The sequence below is a fragment of the Peromyscus californicus genome, unplaced genomic scaffold, assembly GCF_007827085.1.
Source record: "Peromyscus californicus insignis strain IS unplaced genomic scaffold, ASM782708v3 Scaffold_3__1_contigs__length_106647218, whole genome shotgun sequence".
NCBI lineage: Eukaryota > Metazoa > Chordata > Mammalia > Rodentia > Cricetidae > Peromyscus > Peromyscus californicus.
In genome coordinates, this window is record NW_026294551.1 from 36,107,370 (window position 1) to 36,130,517 (window position 23,148).

The following is a 23,148-nucleotide window of genomic DNA, read 5'->3' on the forward strand; positions in this document are numbered from 1 at the left end:
CCTGTGCAAAGTGACCTCTTTTGCTCCCTCCCTCTACGGTTGTGTCTGACAAACCTTGTATGGCTGAGATTGAGAACTTTGCTAATTTCAAAATAAAGGAAACAGGAACTTAAGACAATAATCTTGTCTCCAAAAGAAAACATCAAACAGAAGGAACATGGGAGAAAAAAAGAATCGTTTCCTATACTTGATCATGGAAGGCATTTTCAAGCTCTGGCGTTGGTATTGTGAGGGGTGATACTGTTCTAAGTCTTTATTTATTTAATTCAGGGGTGAGGATAATGCCTGTCATTGTGCCTATGTGGAGATCAAAGGACAACTTTATTACCTTCTACTGTGTGGGTCCAAGAGCTCAAACTCAGTTGTCAGGCTTGGTAGCAAGCACCTTTACCTACTAAGCCATATCACTGGCCCAAGAGAGGGTCTCTAGTCCTGGAACTCACCAGCTAGGGTGGATTGGCTGGCCAGTGAGCTCCAGGATCCATCTGTCTCCAACTCCCCAACACTGGGATTACAAATATGTGCCGCCGCCGCTGCCCTGAGCTTTCACAGGCATGCTGGGGATCCCCGTGATGGTAGCAAGTGCTTGGCCACCTTTGCCAGCTGCGCTATCTCCCCATCTCGGGGTTGTTTTTAAGTAGGAATTGTTTCTTTGTCAGTTATCTGATTAGCTGAATAACACAATCACCCTATTAATAGTTAATGGTTCTAAACAAGAACACGCATCCATCCTGTTCACAGGTGTGTAATGAGTGCCTCATCTTCAAAGATCTTGTCCACACCACTCCCTACATTGGCTAGAACAGCAGACTTTATGACTCATTCTTGGCGATTTTTTTATTTGGAGATAATGCATTCCATAAGCTTATTGCCATTGGAAAGCTCAATTTCAAAACCTCAGACTTGGAATATGATGAAGAAAGACAGCAGTCATGCTTTATCTTGTGTCTATAATTGGAGTTCTTGAAGACTCGGATCAGTCAGTCTTTATGTACCCACTGTGAGAGTGCTCATTTTTTCATGTTTCTCCTATGGCCCTGATTATTTTTGTTACTTTTGATTGAATCTTTTCTAATTTGACTTCATTTGTTTTGAGCCTTGAAAATTAGGTGAGATGGCACACAATACTTATGATGATTATGAGGTTTGGGCAGTAATTGCAAACATGATTTTGCTCCCTCCCTCTACGGTTGTGTCTGACAAACCTTGTATGGCTGAGATTGAGAACTTGGTTAATTTCAGAATAAAGGAAACAGAAACTTAAGACAATAATCTTGTCTCCAAAAGAAAACATCAAACAGAAGGAACATGGGAGAAAAAAGAATCATTTCCTATGCTTGATCCTGGAAGGCATGTAACCCTGTTCCACTGCACCTATGCATTTCTTACTCCCTAACTTCATATTTGCTTATCTTGAAAGTGAGGAAAGCAAGCTATATGCATTTCATGTCCTTTAAATCAGAAATTGTACACCTACAGGGTTTGCTTCTTGCTGTGCTGAAGATTGATCCGGGCCTTGTTCATTGCTGTATCACTGAGCTACACCCCCAGCCTTGTGTTCTTTAAGAACGTTGTATTTAGCCGGGCAGTGGTAGCAACGCCTTTAATCCCAGCACTTGGGAGGCAGAGACAAGTGGATCTCTGTGAGTTGGAGGCCAGCCTGATCTACAGAGTGAGTTCCAGGACAGGCTCCAAAGCTACAGAGAAACCCTATCTCGAAGAAAAACAAACAAACAAAAAAAGAACATTGTATTTGAGATGTTTACTCAGAATCTCAGTTACAGCTAACCTCAGTTGCCATAAAACTAGAAAATAATTTAGTAAAATAATAAGAAAAATATTAACCCATACATGATAACTGTGCTTTTACTAATTTTCTAAGGTCAATAAAAACTTGTGTAATAAACAGTTGAATGAATTACCTTGCCATATTGTGAAGTAAAGGACATTATCCCTGGTTCTTTATTGGTGTGTTGTTGTTGTTGGCAGTTGTGAGACTTTAGTTGAGATTCAACAGGTTGGTTCTCATCCACATTGACTGTAGATTTTTGACCGTGGTAACAGGCATGTAAGTTGCCAGTGTGTAGGTCCTTGTCCTCATTATGTTTTCTGGACAAATGTACGTGGATATGATAGGGAACATTCCTTACTCCTTTGGCCCAAATGGCTTTCGTGAGCCTGGTATCAGTGTGCACATCTGGAGTTCCCATCTCCTTCATGGCAGATTTCCAGATTCTTTGAGCATGCAAGGAGGAGACTTCATGAAGCCCACTCCACGTTTTGTGAACTTTGATTGTGTGTTCTTGGGTCACTGCCTCATTGGTGGCAGAATGGCTCTTCGTCTTCTTGCTGCCCTTCTTTGTGGGGCCATTCTGCCGGGCCAAGTTGGAAAAGACAGGCATGAGAGATTTGTTTTATTTTTTTCAGTAGACACAAAATCTGAGTGTATTACCCAAATTGGACCCAAATTCCGGGCTTCAGTGAGCCTTCTGCTTTCTCTCTCTAGTAGCTTGGATTATTCCACTGCACCTGGCCTATCCGTGATTTGAGTAAAGAAACACACACAAGATCACAGGGCCAGTGGATCATCTAGCCAAAGTCCAAGCCCGTTCTCTGGCTCTAGGGTTTAGCATTGTGTTTACCATACCACAAGAGATGAAGAGCTGGGGGCTAGAGAGGCAGCTCAGTAGTTACTGGCAGTTCCTGTTCCTCCAGAGGCCCCAGATCCGTTCCCAACACCTTACATTGATCATTTCCCAGCTGCCTGTAACTCCAGCTCCAGGGGAGCCAATCAAGACCAACCTGAGCTGAATACCAAGACCCTGTCTCAAAAAACACAATGTGAAATGAAAGCTTTAAGCATTAAAATAGTTCTACATATGATGAGCTGTAGGGACCTGATTTCTCTCCATAACTAGTTATTTTTCTGACACTTCTTCCAGATGAATTTGCTATTGTTATCTTATTTTTTCTGTAATACAGTCCGTCCTAGGGCCTTGCACATGCTGGTTGATTGCTCCATCACTGAGCTGTACCCTCGGCCCTCTTCTTTGCTTTTTATTTTGAGGTAGTGTCAAACTGGGTTGTCCACACTGGCCTTTAGCTTCCTGGGTAGCCCTGGCAGTCCTTGAACTTGCTGTCTTCCTGCCTCATTTTACTGAGTAGCTGGGATTTACAACCATGTTCCACCAGCCTGCCTTCCAGGTGATCTAATTTTGTCTCATTTTGGCTAAGTCAATAGAAATGGTATATTCAAGACATGCTACCTTCCATAGTGCCTTCTTGTCAGTGGTTTAGAAGTTCTTTAGTAATCACACCAGAGTGATTATACAACCTCTGACATTGGATTGGAATTTGCTCCTATAGACAGATGTACAACCTCTAGTTTGATAGGAGCAGTAAACAGGGGAACGTGGATCAACGATAATTAAAGCAATAAAGTAAAATGAGTAACTGTAAAACTTTATTTAAAGATGGTTTGAATTGTTTTTAAATTGTTTTTAATTCTTGAAGGTAAAGTACTTCAGTGGCATAACATTATCAGCAGGAAGTCTAAATAAATCAGACACACACACACACACACACATACACACACACTCACACGCACACACACGCACACGCACACACAACCTTGGCACTGGTTGCTTTGCCAGGTGCTCTCCAAGTGGGTTAAAGGGAACTTGGAGATTTTACTGAAATTGTTGCTCAGTAACAGTGTTCAAGCGATGTATGTACTTAAATTCTACCTCTGAATAATGTTTGGATTGCATGCAATAGCTGTTTTGAGAGAAAGAATAATGATGTGTTGATTTATGTTTCGATTTCTTATAATTATCTCATTTATTTTGTGAGTGCTCTGTTGAGATTAGACAGTATTTTTCCACTAAACTGACTTCCGCTTGCTCTTGGCTTTCTATCCTGTTCTTTCTTACTCTGTATCTGTGGGAGATAGGCATGAATAAGTGTAGCTTCCTGTAGCCTTGAACATCCAGTATTTTCAAAAGTTAAATTCTAAACTAGGCTGGTAGTGTAGGTCTGTAACCCTGCTAGTACTGGGGAGGTTGAGGCTAACGAATCACAAGTTTAAGGTCAACCTGAGCATCTTAGTGAGACCTCATCTCAAAATAAAAAGTCTAGGGGGGGGATGCTACTGTGGCACCAAGATCTATGTTCAGTGCCACCTTCCCCCCAGTTATATTCTAGATGGCTCTTCATATGCTTTGTGAACAATTTCATGCACGATTTTATTGTTCTCTTTATGAACATCTTTTTAGCCTTTGTTCCTGGCATCTATAATTTGTTTTGTAATTATTTATTTTTATTATATAGGTATTTTGCCTCCTCCGTATATGTCTATGTCCCACATGGATGACAGGTCCCCAAAGAAACCAGAAAAGGGCTAAGATCCCTGGAACTAAAGTCACAAAACATTGTGAGCTGCCACGTGGGAGCTGGGAATTGAACTCGGGTCCTCTGGAAGAGTAACCAGTGTTTTAACCATTGAGCCATCTCTCCAGCCCCTATCTGTAACCTTATTGTCATCCTCATAGTTGCCCCAAGTTAAAGTTTGATTTATCTTTGGGTTCATTCTCCAGTACTAAGAAAATACAAATAAACTAAGTGGGGCCGGAGAGATGGCTCAGCAGTTAAGAGTACTGGCCTCTTGCAGAGGATCTGAGCTCAATTCCCAATACCCACATGGTGGCTCACAACCATCTGTAACTCCAGTTCCTGAGGATCCAACACCCTCTTCTGGCCTCCTCAATTACCAGACACACAGATGTTGCACATACATACATGTAGGCAAAACGCACATACACATGACATAAATAAGTTTTTAAAAAGAGAAATACATGCAGGCAAAACTCATACAATTAAAAAAATAAAATTTGAAAACTAATAACAAAATAATATCTCAAGCACTTGAATGAATGTTCACCTGCCTCCCTCTCTAGTCATCCTATGAGGCTGAGTTTACTTCCACAGCATGTCACCATCTCCATGCTCCTTCGCTGTTTGTTGAATGACTCATTCAAGCATGCCTCAATACCTAGTTAACACTTTAGTGGATTCTTGTGCGCGCGCGTGTGTGTGTGTGTGTGTGTGTGTGTGTGTGTGTGTGTGTGTGTGTTTTGTTTTGTTGTTTTTCGAGACGAGTTTCTCTGTAAAGTCTTGGCTGTCCTGGAACTCGCAGAGATCCACCTGCCTCTGCACTGGGATTAAAGGCATGCACCACCACTGCCCGGCTCTAGTGGCTTCTTAATTGGCTTTTGCTCTTTACTAATTTTCACCCTAAATTTTCCCACACCATCCACAGAACAATAGTTTTCTGAACAATAACCTGCTGATGAACTTTTGCTACTCAGGCATAGAAACGGAAATCAGTTGGTAGCATACTTGCTCACTTAGTATTATCCCCCTGCTGGTCACACCTGCGTCTCCTCACAACAGGAGGAAGCAGGAACTCAGAAATTCAAGGTCATCCACCACTACTTAAAGCTTGAGGCAACCTGGGCAATGGGAGTCCCATTTTCAAAAGAAAAAAGAACTTGACTATTCAGAAATATTTGGCTTTTGCTCAAATTGTATACAGTGTAAAATCAGACTGTATAACATTTTACTTGACCCAAACCCACAAAAGCATTCCAATGTCTCTTCAGCAGTTTTTTAGATGCACATTGATTTGGTTTTGTTGTTTTATCTGTTTGATGCTTAGATGGAACCTGGGTCCCCACACATGCTAGAATGCCCTTCTACCATTGAGCTACACTTCCCACCCCAGAGCAGTGGTTGTTGGTTTGCTAGAATACCTGCTTAAGCTGTGTTAAATTCCTTTGAAAAGAAAGAACTCTGGAGTTTGTAATTAGATAGTTCTATCCCGCCTCTGGACTGACTGCTAGGGTTAAAGGTGTACACCACTGTGCCTGGCTTTGCATCTTTGAGTCTTACAGCCCAAGGGTTGAGGGTTAAAAACCACATATAAGGGAACAAGCTAAAATGTAAGGCTTTCTTGTTTGATTGGTTTTAGTTTTTTGATACAAGGTCTTTGATCCCTTGTGAGATCTGCCTCCCTCCACCTTTGCCAGAATTAAAGATATGTTCCACCATACCCAGCCTGTAAGGGCTTTTTTTTTTTTTTTTAATGTATGTATAAGTGTTTTCCTGCATGTATGTCTGTCCACCATATGTATGCCTGGTGCCCAAAGAGGTGTTTAGCCTCCATGTGGATGCTGGGAATCAAACTAGGGTCCTTTGTAACAAGTGCTCTTAAGCCGTAACCACTGAGCCAGCTCTCCAGCCCCTATAAGAGTTTTCAAATTTTTTTTATAGTTTTCTTTTTATTTTTAAGTGTGTGTGTGTGTGTGTGTGTGTGTGTGTGTGTGTGTGTGTGTGTGTGTGTGTTCGTGCATGCACATGCACATACACACATATATATGGCAGGGTGTCTGTACATAAGTTGGTACCACTAGAGGCCAGAAAAGGACATCTAATCCACTGAAGCTGGAGAGCTCCAGGTGGTTGTGAACCATCTGACGTGGGTGCTGAGAATCAAACTTGGTCCTCTGGAAGAGCAGCAAGTGCTCTTTACCACTCTAGCTCCTGGACGTTTTAGTTCATATTGAATAAAACAACTTTTGTAGCTGTGCTTAAGCATGCTCCAGGGCGCTAGTTAAAATCACCATCACTAAAATTGAAGAAACATGAAAACTCCTACAGTAATTTGTTGATTCTATAAGCTCCATAACCAAAGACAAGGAGATTGACACATACTAGAGGATAAAGGCTGTACTCAGTGATAGAGCAGTTGCCTAGCCTGTGCAAGGCAGGGTTTGAAACAGAGGTAACTCATTTCTTGATGTGTTCAAAGATGATCTTGTTGGATACTGCAGAGGCAACAGAAAGCGAGTCTAAGCTGGCTGTTATTCTTGTGTGTATAGCTGACAAAAGAGAATTGGAATGTTGTACATATTTACTTGGAAGAATATGTTTTGGATAAGATCTGTCATATTGCCTAATACCATCTGTCCAAATGACCTGCCATTTTTGGGTTTTCTTGTTTTGTTTTGTTTTGGGGTGCGGGGGAGAAACACAGTGTTAGTACTGAATTGCTGACTTTGTAAAAGTTTGCTGTTTCGTGTATTTGTTTTAATATTCTGCTTTGTTTTGTATTCTTACAATCAGAATCAGAAATTTAAAAGTCTAACTTCACCTTTCAGTAAAATGCTATTTTTTTTCCTCCATGTTCCTTCTAGTTAGCTGTCTTCCTATTGAGTATCGCCTGAGGCTAGGCACATGTCTCCCCACTAAATTCCATTCCCAGTCCTCTTGTTTCCTTGGGTTGGGTTTCTCAGTTGTCCAGGCTGTCACTCACTCTTCCTACCTCAGGCTGCCCAGCAGCTGGGACTAGATGCCTTTGCCACTAGCCCAGCCTCGCTAACTGCTTATATTGGGCGTCTCTTTAAAGACTAGTTTATAGTTTCTAGATTTGTCTTATTTCAAGAGAATGTTCTCTTTAAGCTTGCAATGTTTGACTAATATTTGCACTTATTCTATGTATTAAAACTAACTAAATGCTATATTAAGTATAAATTGTAGTATCTTTTCCCTTACTAGTTTGTATTAAAGTTAAGACTAAAAGAACTTTTTTACCCAGTAAGATCATTATTCTTTCAGAAATTTCAAGTTACTTGCGTTAGTTTATTAGTGTGTGTGGCGCTGGGGGGTGGGGGGCGCAACCTTAAACCTGGAACTTACCCCTTGTTTTGACAAACACTCGTGACTAGTGCCTTTTCATTTTAGACAGGGAAAGACATTTTCCCTTTCAAAGAACAAGGTGTAAATGAAGGGTTCTTTGGACTTTCTGTTGGTAATGACAGAATATTTGTCTCATCATTTGAGTTGGAGATTGTGGGAAAGCATTTGATAATGGTTACTTAGACACCCAGAGTGCTTCAGCATTCCATTATGTTCTGTTCTGTTGAGCACATTTTCCTGTGAAGTGTTTGCAGTTGCCTCCGCCTGCTGGTTTTCCCCCTGTGAAGTATCTGTTCCTTTTCATAGGAAGATTTATGAAAGAGCTCATGGTATAGATGATCTGAAACTAAACAAGGGTTATTTTCATATGCGTTTAGTGTCATTTGAACACTGAGTGCCAGTTGTTGCTGGGACGTGTTTTTGACTCTGTTGAACCCTTTTGCTGGTTGTGGTTTGTCTGGCCATCACATGACTTCTCTGAAAATTCCCCCTCCCCTTCATTTCCAGTAAACTGTTTGAGCAGGCGTGAGTCAGAGTGAAACCAGCTTCCCTGTAACCACAGGGCTTGTTAAAGAATTTGTCAACGTGGGACTCTAGAGGGTTTGCATTAAGCTTTGCAGCAACTACTATGGTTGTGTTGTGTTGGGAGCTCCTAGGAAAAGCTTCCTCCTCTCAGGCTCCCCTGCTCATTTGTATTGAGTTAAACTGATGAAGTATTTTAGAAATGCTCATTTGGGCCTCCTTGTCATTAGAGACTTGTGAAAACTACCAAGCACACCCAGTAACACTTAAGGGTTTACTGTTGTTGTTTAAGATTTATTTTTTAAATTTAAGCCTGTGTATGCACCTCATTCGAGTAGAGGTTAGAATAGAGTGTTAGATCCCTGGAACTAGTCGTGGATGGTTGTGAGCCACCATGTGGGTGCTGGAAATTGAACCCAGATCTTCTGCCAGAGGAACAGCAGCCAGTATTCTTAACTGCTGGGCCATCTCTCCCTTAAGTGGTCTCTTAAAGAGATTCTGTTATAGAATATTTCAACTATTGGAACTGTTAATTTTGAGTACCAAAGCGTACTGCATTTTATTCAGCAAAAAAGGTAACACTTAAAATGTCTAGTGGGGGCCTATGAAGATGACTCAGTGATTAAGAGCACTTGCTGCTCTTCCAGAGGGACTGAGTTCAATTCTCAGCACCCACATGGCAGCTCACAGCTGTCTGTAACTTCAGTTCTAGGCGATCCAACAGAGACACCTGGCACATCATGCATGCAGGCAAAACACCCATACACGCACAATTAAACTTTAAAAATTAATGTTCAGTAATTGTCATTTGACCACACAGCATGATTGATTAGAATTTTTCATGGCTTCTTTTTATTTGTTGTCTCAAGAAACTTTTTTTTTTTTTTTTGGTTTTTCGAGACAGGGTTTCTCTGTGTAGCTTTGCGCCTTTCCTGGGACTCACTTGGTAGTCCAGGCTGGCCTCGAACTCACAGAGATCCGCCTGGCTCTGCCTCCCGAGTGCTGGGATTAAAGGCGTGCGCCACCACCGCCCGGCCTCAAGAAACTTTTGTTTAATGCTCAATTGTTCTTTAGCCACTCTCATTACCATATTGGACTCTTTCTTGGTTTTCTGACTCTTCTTACATTCGTTGGCACAGGAAAGATAGCTGTGACTTGCTGCAAGCTGCAGAATGATTAGCCACTGGGAAGGCTGGCTGCCCCTGGTGTATTCCTGAGTCTGTTTCTTCTCTGTGTGCTAGTTTTATGGGTTTTGTTTGGTTTTGGGTGCATATTTTTTTTATTATTATTATTTAGTGTGTTTTTTGGTTTAGTTTCCTTTTGTTTACTCATGGAGGTTGGGGCAACATGTGTGTGGCAGTGAGAAGACAGCTCTCCTTCCACAGGGGGATTCTGGGATTGAGCTCGAGTTATCAGGTTCATGCAACAACACCTCTCCCCACGGAGCCACCTCACCAGCCCTGGCCTTGTTCCTGAGACTTGGTTTCTTTGGCCCTCTGCCAGGATTATAGGCATTTACCACCATGCGTGACTTCCATGTTCATTTCTGAATTTAATCTTGTTATCTTCAATCAGACTTATGACTTCCTTATGTATATATGTGTGCACACACGTGTTCAGATGCTAGAGAAGGCCAGAAGAGTGTTGGAGCCTCTGGAATTGGAGTTACAGGCAGTTGTGGATCTCATGCTCAACATGGGTTCTGGGAACTGAACCCTGGTCCTCTGGAAGAGCAGCAAGTGCTTTTAACCACTGAGCCACCCCTCTACCACCCCACTATCACCTCCCACACACATACTTCCTTATTTAAGAAATAGAATAAAAACTAAATCTAAATCCAATCTCCTAATTTTTTTTCCTGCTTGCTCTTCTATAGCATTGTATACGTAGGAGAGAATGTTCTAGAAAATTTTGAAGTAGTTGTTCCTGACAAGAAAGAATAGAGAATAGTGGATGTTTAAAATTGTGTTCTAGCCATATCCTTAACTCTCAGGATAAGTTTAATTTTTTTAAGTTTTGTTTGTTTTAGTGGTGAAGCAATTCTAATTGAAACCATCTGATTTTCAAATGAAAATAAGAGGTTAATACAACCCAGTCAGTAAGAAATCACAGCAAGTAATATTGGAGCTTTTCTTCTTAGTTTGCTTTGGAGATTGGAGACGAACGGTTTTGTTTTGTGTTTGCTTTTTTCTTTTCATCTCCACACCTGCTTACAGATGTGAACAAATAAGTCGTAGGTAAGCATCAGGTTACCTTTGTTAACTGATTCACAGATGGCTTCTTTGCAGGTTTTGTATTTCAAAAACTGTTCGTAAAATGCCTCTAGAAAGTTCCCTTTGATTGAAATTTGGACTATCAGACTGTATGGCTCTGTGTTTTTACTGATGGGTTTTTACATCAGTACCACACTGCTAAAAATTCAAGCCCCCTCTATGCTTTAACTCCTGCACTCAAGGGAGGTGTGGCTCAAGATGGAATTCAGTGGAGGGAGGGACAGTGGAATAGCCATCAGTGCCCATTTCTTATGGCAAAGCTGTGTTGATTTTCAGTCAGCCAGAGCATTTGATTTGTCAGGAGAGAGCTGGAAGTTTTTCTTGCTAGGCATGTTAGGAATTTCTTTTATTAGTTTTCTTTCCATTTTTCCTATTTTGCATCTTGGAATGTAAAAACACAACTGTCCTGATTTTAAACTGAAACACTGTGTGCAGGCCCTACGTTTGATCTCCAGCACTACATACGAAACGTTCGGATACTGGACTGGAGAGTGTGCTTTAGTGGCAGAGCATGGTTAGTCAGCACCAGTGAAATTCTTCACACACACACACACACACACACACACACACACACACACACACACACCATACATCCAGCAATATACAGCCATGTACCACTTAATGGCATTTCCATCTGTGGCAGACCATGTATACAACAGGTTAAGATTATATCACCTGGTGATATCATATAAACCTACTTGGTGGTATTCATATTATATAATGATGGAATTGCCTAATTATGCATTTCTCAAGATATGCCTTCATCATTAGGGAGTATGTGACTATACTTCAAGTTTCTTTATCAAATCCTCATGTCTTTGATATTTTTTATATGTGTTTTGGTTAACATATTATTAATTGTCTAGAATAATGGGTTTCATTATCTTACCCTTTGGTTTTCTTGAGGCAAGGTCTTGCTGTATAAGCTCAAATGTGCTATATAGCCTAATCCAGCCTCACTTGATAGTCCTTGTACCTCAGTTTTCCATAGACCCACCTGTCTCTGCCTCATGTGTGCTGGGGTTAGAGATGTGTACTACTAGGATGGTAGGATCCTTACTCTGTCAGTCTAAATTTCCTGTCTCTGGCTGTTTCGTAACTTAGTTTTCATAGCTTTGAATACTTAATTTAAGCTCATCTGAACACATTGTGACCTTTTCCTTTTTCCCCACTGACTGGCTGTTGTTATTTATTGGCATAGGAGATTCATAGGTATGTGTTGCCTTGGTTGTTTTTGAGACAAGGTTTCTCTGTGTAGTCCAGTGTGTTCTGAACTTGCAATCCTCCTGACTCCATTCTATGGAAGGCCAAGATTACAGCTATATATCCTACCATACCCAACCACTTCGTGTGTATGTGTGCAGATCCTGTTTGGTTTTTTGAGACAGGGTTTCTCTGTGTAACAGCCTTGGCTGTCCTGGAACTCACTCTGTAGACTAGGCTAATCTTAAACTCACAGAGATCTGCCTGCCTCTGGGATTAAAGACATATGCCACCACTCCCTGCCCTGGATTCTTTTAAATTCCAATTTGAATATGAGAACTAATACTAATCTTATTCATAACAAATGCAACAACAACACAACTACTTTAGGGCTGGTGAACTGGATAATTTAAAAAAATGTATTTTAATTTCATTCCAAACCAAAATAAAATTCTTAGGTACAAATCTTTAAAAAAATGAAATGCAGCAAGTACAATTTGAGCCCTCTTTCTAGCCCCACTTATTTTTAAAGATTTATTCTATTTTTATTAATGTATGTTTGCATATGTATTTGCATATATGTATGCAGGTGTCATGGAAGTCAACAGAAGGTATTGGATCCCCTGGAGCTGAAGTTATGGGAGGTTGTGGGCTGTTTAACATAGGTTCAGAGAACTGAACTCTGGTCCTCTGAGAACAAGCTCTCCTAACATCTGAGCCATCTCTCCAGCCTCTCAGGCCCACATTCAAAACACCCAAATCTGGACCTGTGCCAGGCGTGGTGGCACACACCTGTAGTCAGGAGACAGAGGCCAGTGGATCTCTGTGAGTTTGAAGCCAGCCTGGGTCTACATTACATAGAGAGTTGTAGGACAGGGCTACATAGTGAGACCCTGTCTCAAAAAAACAATAAAACAAAACAAAAAGAGTATTAAGTTAGAGTAAGCCAGACATGGTAGCACATGCCTGTAATCCAGACAGTTGGGAAGATGATGCACAAGGGCCAAGAGTTCCAGACAAGCTTGCGTTATATAGTAAGACCCTGTCTAAAATAATAATAATGGTACTTATGGACTCACATTTGTTTAACATGTGTGCTATTCATAATTACCTCAAACTGACAAAAACCTAAGTATTATACTAAAAGTAGAATGAACTGTGGTCTATCCCTACAATAGAATAGCACATATCAATTTCAGCAAATTGGTTAATCCACATGGACAGCTTGGAAGAAACAAATAGATGTAATATTGAGCTAAAGAAGCCAGACCTGCAAGAGGACATACCTCAATAATCCTGTTTCTATAAAGCTCAATAAAAGGGAAAGCCACGTCTGTAGCACCAGATGGTGAGGAGGACGGTGAGTCTGGCAAAAGGAGTGACTTGTAGGAGCAATATTCTGCCCTCAGTGGAAGTTAACACGGGTGTGTTTTTATAAAATCCACCAAAATATGTGTTTTCAGTTTGGGTGGTGTGTGTTGTACCTCAGTTTTAAAAAGACATTTTGTGTGAGCCAGGCATGGTATCACACATGTTTAATCCTGGCACTCAGAAGGCAGAGGCAGGCAGATCTCTGTGATTTCGAGGCCAGCGTGGACTACATAGATTCCAGACAGCCAGAGCTACATAGAAGACCCTGTCTCAAAAAAAATTGCTTGTATGTATGTGATATATACATGTGTATGGATGGACAGGTGCATATACACACCCCTGTGTATGTGTTGGGGCCAGAGCAGGATGTCAGATGTCCTGGCTTTGTCGCTCTCAGCCCTATTCCTTTGGACAGAGTCTCTCCCTGAATCTGGAGCTAGGCTGGTAAACAGCAAGCCCCAGTGATCCGCCTTTTCCCATGGCACAGGGGTTATAAATGTGCATGGCTTCACCTGGCTTTTTAAATTTTTTAAATTTTTTTTAATTTTTTTTTTTTTTTTTTTGAGACAGGGTTTCTCTGTGTAGCTTTGTGCCTTTTCCTGGAACTCACTTGGTAGCCCAGGCTGGCCTCGAACTCACAGAGATCCACCTGGCTCTGCCTCCCGAGTGCTGGGATTAAAGGCGTGCGCCACCACCGCCCGGCCTTCACCTGGCTTTTTACAGCCTGGGATTTAAACTCTTGTCTTTGTGCTTGTTCAGCAAGTACTCTTACCCACCTAGCCTTCCCCCAACCCCCTGTACTTGAGTTTGGAAAGTATTTGAGCTATCCACTCTTGCACCAAAGTAAATTTGGTAACAGATTTTTTTCTTTTTTAAAACAGGGTCTCACTAAGTACCAGAATTACAGTGTGTACCACCACATTCGCCTTCACGTGTAGTTTTCCATATTTATTCATTTGTGTATTTATTGACAGGAAGGATGCATGCACGCCACAACTTGTATGTGGAAATCAGAAGACAATTTATATGACTTGGTTTTCTTCTTCCACCATTTGGGTTCTGGGGAATCAAATGTAGGTTGTCTCTTGGCCATAATTGCCTTTATCAACCGAGCTATCTCACAGGCCCCATATGTATTTTATTTTCAGGGAAAATAAAAAATTGATCAATTTCTATATAATCCTTGAAGATAATTTGAGTGAAGTGCAATGAAACACACTATAGACTAAGTTGAGGTTCGATCAATGATGGTTTAGGCACATTTTTTGCTATAGCCCACAATACGAAAATACATTGTACTTTTCATTCTGGAGCCTACATATGTGTAATTGAAATAAATGTCTGTAGAAATATTATTGTAGCCTGTTCTCTCCTGCTACAGCAGAATAACACAGACTGGATAAGTTATACACAAGACTTTATTTGGCTTATAATTCTGGAGGCTGGGATGTTCAAGACAGATGGGCCATAGCACATGAGGGTCTCCTTATTGGATGAGAATATGTTAGGGTATATAACATGGTAAAAGATTGGGAAGGACCAAGTGGTTAGCACTGCAGTTGTGTACATACAAGTAATACTATATGAACTGAGCAGGTTGTATTTGTATACTTAGGAATATATACAAGAGTGTATGTAAAACAGTTAATGAAAAAGAAGCCATGAATTCGAGAGAGAACAAGGGAAGGAACATTGGAAGGGTTGGAGGGGGAATGTGTAATTATATTTTAATTTCAAAAATTAAAATATATATATTAATAAGAAAAGAGGCGGGGCTGGAGAGATGGCTCAGAGTGTAAGAGCACTGGTTGATCTTCTAGAGGACCTGGGTTCAATTCCCAGCACCCATATGGCAGCTCACAACCTTCTATGGCTCCAGTTTCAGGGGATCTGGCACCCTCACACAGACATACATGTAGGTAAAACACCAATGCACATAAAATAAAAAAAATATTTTAATAAGAAAAGAGTGGCGAGGAAGTGCAGCTCCCCCTTTTATGATGATCACATTCACGGGGCAGTGGCTGCATGAGCTGATCACCTCTTAAAGATCCCTTCTCTCCACACTCTAGCATTGGGGATTAAGTTTTCAGCATATGGTCTGTGGCCAACCATAGCACACAGTATGTATTTGTGTCACTTGTAGTCTTATTTTTATTCTATTTTATTTTATTCTAAATTAAAACTAACAGTCTTATTTTATTCATTAAAGAGAGGCTCTCAAAAAAAAAAAAAAAAAAAAAAAAAAGAGAGGCTCTCAGAGTCTGGAGGGACTGTTCAATGATTATTTAAAAACACTGACTGTTTTTCCAGAGGACCTGGGTTCAGATTCCCAGCACCTACATGACGGCTCACAACTGTCAGTTAACTCTGATGCCAGGGAATGTGACATCCTGTTCTGACCTCTGGGGACATCAGGCATGAATGTGGCATACAAGTAAAACAACTATGTACAAAACCATTTTTTTTAATTAAAGTTTTTTAAAGATGCCATTGTGACCAAGTTTTTCAGAGTGAAATTTAGTTTAATGAAATCATACTAGATAATATAGATGAGTATGAATAAGGACAAAATCTTGATTTTCAGATTTCTAGTTGCAGTTTTTCATCCCTTAATATTTGTGTGTTTGTGTCTGCCTCTGTCTGCCGAGTGCTGGTACTAAAGGCATGCATCACTATGCCCAGCTTACTCTGGGGTTCTAATACTGACTTTGAAGCTATTACAGTACCAAATCCAAGAAGATCAGAAGATCTGTTAATTCAGAGTAAGTTTTAGCATATAATCTTAATATAGTTAAGAAGTGGGTAGGGCCGGGCGGTGGTGGCGCACACCTTTAATCCCAGCACTGGGAGGCAGAGGCAGGCAGAGTTCAGTGAGTTTGAGGCTAGCCTGGTCTATAAAGTGAGTTCCAGGACAGCCAGGACTGCTACACAGAGAAAACAACAACAACAAAAAACAACCACAGCAAAAGGAAGAAAGTAGGTAGGGGCTATAGAAATGGCTCTGATACCAGTTAAGATCACTTGTTCCCTTCCAGGGGACCCAAGTTCAGTCCCCAGCACCCTCATCAAGTGGCTCACAGCTGGCTGTAGCTCCAGCTCCAGGGATCTAATACCCTCTTCTGGACTGCCACTTGCACATATTCACATGCAGAAACACACACATACACATAATTAAAAATAATAAAATAAATCTTTAAAAAACAGAAAAGGCAGGTTAGAGGCTGGAAAGATGACTCAGCAGTTAAGAGTGTTTGCCGTTCTTGCAGAGGACCAGGTTCTTCAATTCCCAGTAACTCCTATCTAGAGGACCCAATGCTACCTTCTAGTGTCCATGGGCACCAGAAACACATGTGGGGCATTGACACATTTAAAAAAAAAAAAAAAAAAAGAATCAATTAAAAGAAAAGGCAGGTTACTTAAACTTCCGTAAGATTCTAAGACAATACAGTATTTTTCTCCAGGATCATTATATTCATTTAAATGCTGTTTTTGAAGAGTCTTTTCCAGCCAGGTATGCTGTCATACACTGTTAATTTATACTCATCTGAAGAGCAGAGGCAGAGACAGGTAGAGTTCTGTGGATTCAACGCCAGGCTGGTCTACAGAGCAAGTTCCATACAAACCGAAACAATAAAACAATAAAGAGGTCTTTCCTTGTGATAAAAAAAGATTTTCTGTTACTGTTTGAAGTTAAATATTATTTAATGGCTGGGCGGTGGTGGCACACCTTTAATCCCAGCATTCAGGAGGCAGAGCCAGGTGGATCTCTGTGAGTTCAAGGCCAACCTGGTCTACAGAGCGAGATCCAGGACAGGCACCAAAACTACACAGAGAAACCCTGTCTCGGAAAAAAATATATATATATTTAATATATTTATACTTAAAATGTTAGAGTCAAAGATTAGCATTTTGCAGGCTGGTTATAACTTCTCTCCTCTGAGAGTCCTAAATCCCATTCTTAGAAAGAAGAAATACAGAGCAGCAGTGATCTGGGGTATTGTGATTTAAAGCTTTGTTTTGTTTGCTCTATTCTTGACACCTCTGGTGGTAGAAATGGCAGTCTTTTTTTTTTTTCTCTTTGTTGCATCGTTGGAGAATTTGTGGCTCATATCTTTAGCTGTTTCAAAAGTGCAATTGGATAGATGCATAGTCACTATGGGTGGGGCTGGGAAATGGAACTTTCCTTGTACTTGGTTTATAACTGAGAAAACCAGAAAAGGGTACATAGTACTAATTGTAAATGTATGGTACTTGTTTAAGTGGAGCTGGAGAATGACCATGTCCTCTCAGGCACTTGAGTTGTGAAATAGATAAAGGTTGTGAAATGTGAATACAGAGAAATGAAACTATAAAAAGGAATTTGTTTTTTGTTGTACAGGTTTTTTTTTATAATATGACAACTAAAGAAGTAATCAAATTGAACTCTCCACATTGTTCCCATAAATACTACAAGATTATTAAAATGAAATGTTAATTTCCTTTTATATTTAACTGGACCATTGAATGCCTAATATACAAGTTTCTTTGGTAATCTTTTCCTTCTGTTTTTACTTAAAAATATTATTGGTACATATTTTCATTGGCTTATTTGTTGTACTTGATGGAAAAGACAGAAACTTTTGTTGAAAATGTTTAGGAACTGTTTTAAAGCTTCAGGAACTGAGGGGTTTTCTGGTAGTGTTAGATGGTGTTTCTGGGTTTTTACAGTGAATTAATTGCCAAATAATATACATAGAGTAAAATTCTCTCACTTAATGTTTTAAGAACAAGTTAAAATACATGGATAGTATTACTCTAAAACCAACATGAAAAGAACTGTCACATTATACAAATAATACTTACCAGCTAGGGGAGGCACCATGGTCCAGAAGGTGGTTTTCCCAGGGTGACTCGTCTCCATTGAACCCCAGGTGTGCTGACCCCTGTGAGTGCCCAAAATGGAGGGCACTCAACTGCACAATGCTTAGTAGTGGGGGAATATGTTTGTACTTTCATCTGAATGAAAATTTATTCTTAAAAAATTATATAAATGAGCTGGGCGTGGTGACTCACGCCTTTAACCCCAGCACTTGGAGGCAGAGGCAGGCAGAGCTCAGTGAGTTCAAGGCCAGCCTGGTCTACAAAACAAGTTTCAGGACAGCACGAGCTATTACACAGAGAAACCGTGTCTCAAAAAAACAGAAGGAAAAAAAAATTATATAAATGATGGGCTGGAGAAATGGCTCAGTGGTTAAGGATACTGACTGCTCTTCCAGAGGACCCAGGTTCAATTCCCAGCATCCACATGGCAGTTCACAACTGTAACTCCAAGATCTGACACCCTCACACATACATGCAGGTAAAACAGCCAATGAAAATAAAATTTTTAAAGAAGAATATAAGTGATAAAAGTACTAAGGGCTGGAGAGATGGCTCTGTGGTTAAGAGCACTGGCTGCTATTGTAGCGGACCCAGGTTTGATTCCTGGCACACACACGATGGACCACCTGTTATTCCAGTTCCAGGGAACCTGGAATTCTCTTCCATCCTCTACAGGCACCCTACATGCACATGATACAATTTCAGTGTACAGACAAGAACACTCATACACATAAAATAAAATAAATACATTTAAAAGATAAAAAGTAACTTACAACAACAATAAAAACAAAACAAAAAACACGTTAGGCTTGGTTGCACATGCCTTTAACCCTAGCACTGAGAAGACAGAGGCTGGGTGATCTCTTTGAGTTCCAAGCCAGCCAGGGTTATACAGTGAAATCCTGTCTCAAATAAATACATGATTTTTAACCTATATGGCAACCAGGAAAGCAAAATTACATTTATAATGCTGAACATGTGGGGAGATAAAAGAATGATGTTTCAATTAGATTTTTAGACCTGGGGTATTTCAATTGTAGAGCACTTGAAGGCCATGGGTTTGATCCTTAAGACTACTCAAAATTAAAAATAAATAAATCCTTTAAACCTTTATTGGTGTGGCTGGGGGGATGGCTCAGTGAGGAAGCATGAGAACCCAAGTACAGATAATCACTCAGTTAGAGAAAGGCATGGCAACACATGACTGTAATCCCAGCACTGGGGAGATCTCAGGAGGAACAATGAGCGACACTGTCTCCAGTGATATTAGCGGCAGTAATAGTCAGCATAATAGAGGGAGGTGCCTGCAGCAGGCAACCCCTGCCTTCCACACACACTTGCACAGGAAAGCACGCTTATATGTATGTGTACATACACATACTTAATCAGTAAGTTCTGTTTGTGTGACTTTAGATTAAAATAAATACAATAACATAACTATGTTTATGAAATATAACCATGAATTTCTTGACTAGTGTAAAATACTTTGGATTTGGTACAAGTACTAATACGTTGGCAAAGGGGATAGTTGAGTCCATGAAACTGCCAATTAATTCAGCTAATTGTTTCTTTTTGGGGGGGGGGTTAGTGGGTTTTTTTTGTTTGTTTGTTTTTGTTTTTGCTTTGTTTTTCAAGACAGGGTTTCTCTGTGTAGCTTTGTGCCTTTTCTGGAACTCGCTTTGTAGACCAGGCTGGCCTCGAACTCACAGAGATCCGCCTGGCTCTGCCTCCCGAGTGCTGGGATTAAAGGCGTGCGCCACCACCGCCCGGTGCTAATTATTTCTTGTAATGAAATATAGTGCAGATTTCACATTGACTCCAGTTAATGTTCATGAATTATTTGGCACATTATTATAACTTTAATTCTTAGAACAGAAAACCTGAGAACTGTTAGAAAAACTGAAAGGACTATGTTAAATACATAAAATTTATAAAATCTCCTTTTAATAAATTACTTTTACTATTTTTAAAAAATAAAACTTCCCATTAAAAAAATATTTTGTTTCTTTTCCTTGTAATACATTCAGCTTCAAATTAAAAAGCAAAAATATACCAACAGCAGGCGTGGTGGGGATGGGGAGCTGGGTTCCTGACACTGACAAACAGCTCAGGAAGGTCCCAATAAAGCTCTTGAAACTTCAAAAAAAAAAAAATAAATAAATAAATAAATAAAAAGCAAAAATACAGCCAGTGGAAGTTTCTGCCTTACTTGTTTGGATGGGTAAATTCTTCACTCAAATCCAGGTTGTAGAAGTGCTCCTAAGGATACCTGAGGTTGGACACGGCTCCTCAAAGAACCAAACTTGTTTTCTTTGTTTCTCTTAACTTCTCAAGAGGTCCTGCCCCCCGAGGGCAGAACGGCCTTCCCTAGTCTTCCTAGTTACAGGCCTGGGTTGAATTGACTTCTTTGTCAGAATTTGTTTTTAAACTAAAAAAAAAGGTGTTTCCTGCTTTGAGTCCACATCTGTAATCCTCAATGTTTGGGGAGCTGATGCAGGAGGATCAGGAGTTCCAGGCCAGCCTGGGCAACATAGCAGAACCCCAGGCCCTCCTCTGGGGGGTTGGAGGGGGGGAAGCTTCTTTGAGTTTCCGTAGTCTTAAATATACTTTTGTAGGGGGAAAGAGTTAGATATGATAGGACAGTGTGTTCGTATGAGGTATTTAGAATGTTTAACCTTTGTTTCTTTATATTAACTGTATTATGTCTCTACCAGTTTAAGTCTGTTTGGGTTTTTGCTTTGGTTTTTTTTTGTTGTTGTTGTTGTTGTTTTGTTTTTGTTTTTTGTTTTTTGAGACAGGGTTTCTCTGTGTAGCCCTGGCTGTCCTAGAATTCTCTGTAGATCAGGCTGGCCTCACAGAGATATGCCTGCCTCAGCCTCCCGAGTGCTGGGATTAAAGGCATGTGCCACTACTGCCTGGCTAGTTTAAATCTGTTGATCTTGTCTAAATCACAAGGTAAAAAATTAATTTTGAATAATTTTATGAATCAGGGATTATGTAAGTGCCATGATAGAACTGAATGTACCTAGGTTTTCATTGATATAAAAAGAACATTTGATGTGTGTGTGTGTGTGTGTGTGTGTGTGTGTGTGTGTGTGTGTGACAGAAAATTGCTCAGTCATAGAAAAGAACGTAATTTGGGCTTTTTGAGACAATATGAATGGAACTAGAGGATATTATATGTTAAGTGAAATAATTCAGGGACAGAAGCCAGGCAGTGGTGGTGCATGCCTTTAAACTCAGCACTGAGGAGGCAGTGGCAGACGGATCTCAAAGTTCCAGGACAGCCAGAGCTACACACAGAAACCTTGTCTCAAACAATAACAACAAAAATTCCAGAACAGAAAGATAAATACCCCTTATTTATATATAGAAGCTAAAATGTTGGTCTAAAAGAAGGTAGAAGAATAATGGTTACATTTTTCTCTTGGGCATGGGGAGCGATGGATGAAGGGATGATGGATAACAGATACAAGGGTAAAATAGGGTAAAAGGAATAGCTTCAGAATCTGTAGCATGGTAGGGTAAATGGTTGACAACAATGAAGTTTTTCAAAATGGCTAGTTTAGGCCTAGATGTCTTTATTGTCTTGGAAAATTGCGGCTTTCTACCATGCTGTTGGAGGTTAAGTCTGTCAAGTTATAAAGAGGAAAAGAAGAAGATAGGGTAAAGCCAGGGTTTCCAACAGAAGGATTTGACGCATGTGGTTTACAATATTCTGTCCATCTCTACAGAGAGAACCCCAGTGATACATCAGTTCCTTCTTAAATGTGGGGAGACATTTAAGTATGTGAAACTCTGTGAAGATTTGTTTGCATGTTTTCCCATGAAACTTGCTACTCCTTGAATGAATCAGTATGAGCCAGATGTGGTGGTACATACCTTTAGTCCTAGCACTCAGGAGAAGAGACAGGAGGGTCATGATTTCCAGGCCAGTCTGCACTACAGAGCAAGAATCTGTATACAAACAAGTAAGAATTGATGCTACCAGATTGTAAGACACTTAATACAGCCACCTATCAGAGAGAGTTGACTTTCAGGACAGCATACGCCTCTGGGGGTAAAGACACAGCCTGATGACCTAAGTTCAGTCCCCAGAACCTATGTGGCAGAAGTAAAGAACCATCCCCTCATGTACACACACACACACACACACACACACACACACACACACACACACACACACATACACAATCACAAATTAATAAATGAATGATATGTTTCAAAATCTTTGTTTTTACAGGACTTTGCATCACGGGCAAAACTGGCAGTTCAAAACCTAGTACAGAAAGTTGGATTTTTTGGAATTTTGGCCTGTGCTTCTGTAAGTAGATTATCTTTAGAGCTGTAAATTTCACTAAATGGTTTGACTATGTTTTGATCACTTTGTTTTTATGTGTATGAGTGTTTTGTAAGTATGTACATGTACCACATTCGTGCCTGCTGCCTGCCAAGGTCAGAAGAGGATCAGATCCTCTGGAACTGGAGTTAGGTGGTTGTGAGCCACCGTGTGGGTGCTGGGATCTGAACTGGGAATGCTGAGCAGTCCCTCCAGCACCTCAGTTTGTTTTTAAAAATACACTCCTGAATAAACAAAAATGTTGTTTGTGGGGTTTTGTTTTGCTTGTCTGTTGGTTGTTTTTGGTGGGGGGGAGGAGGGGTTTTTTTTTTTTTTTTTTGGTTTTTTGTTTTTGGTTTTTCGAGACAGGGTTTCTCTGTTTAGCTTTGCGCCTTTCCTGGATCTCACTCTGTAGCCCAGGCTGGCCTCAAACTCACAGAGATCCACCTGGCTCTGCCTCCTGAGTGATGGGATTAAAGGCATGCACCACCACCACACCACCACCACCACCACCACCACCACCACCACCCGGCTTGTTTTGTTTTTTTTGAGATAGGATCTTATAATGTAGCCCTGGCTGGAACTCGCAGAAATAATCCACCTGCCTCTACCTACTAATGCTATGATTAAAGGTGTACCCAGCTATACCCAGCGGCTATCACTTTTACTGAGTATAAATTTTGTGAATCACTCATGTTATTAATTGAGCTTATTTGCATTTAAGTATTTCATCACACAATAATGGCTCTAGATCTGAAAGACTTGATTCAGCAAGAACGATATAAATAAAATTCATTATTCCTACGAAGAATTAATAATGAA

At 40.4% G+C, this 23,148-nt stretch overlaps 1 protein-coding gene and 1 non-coding gene across 4 annotated transcripts in view; both read left to right on the plus strand.

Moving 5' to 3' along the window:
• Vmp1 (vacuole membrane protein 1) overlaps positions 1-23,148 on the plus strand; it is a 105,921-nt gene that overhangs the window by 52,762 nt on the left and 30,011 nt on the right. For all 3 annotated transcript variants that reach the window (XM_052758874.1, XM_052758876.1, XM_052758875.1), the window contains exon 8: positions 22,231-22,311. In XM_052758874.1, the coding sequence (XP_052614834.1) occupies positions 22,231-22,311 (81 nt within the window). The remainder of the gene's footprint in view (positions 1-22,230; positions 22,312-23,148) is intronic.
• LOC128123583 (U1 spliceosomal RNA) lies at positions 17,962-18,125 on the plus strand. Its single transcript, XR_008222756.1, has one exon. It is a non-coding gene; the product is annotated as a U1 spliceosomal RNA (small nuclear RNA).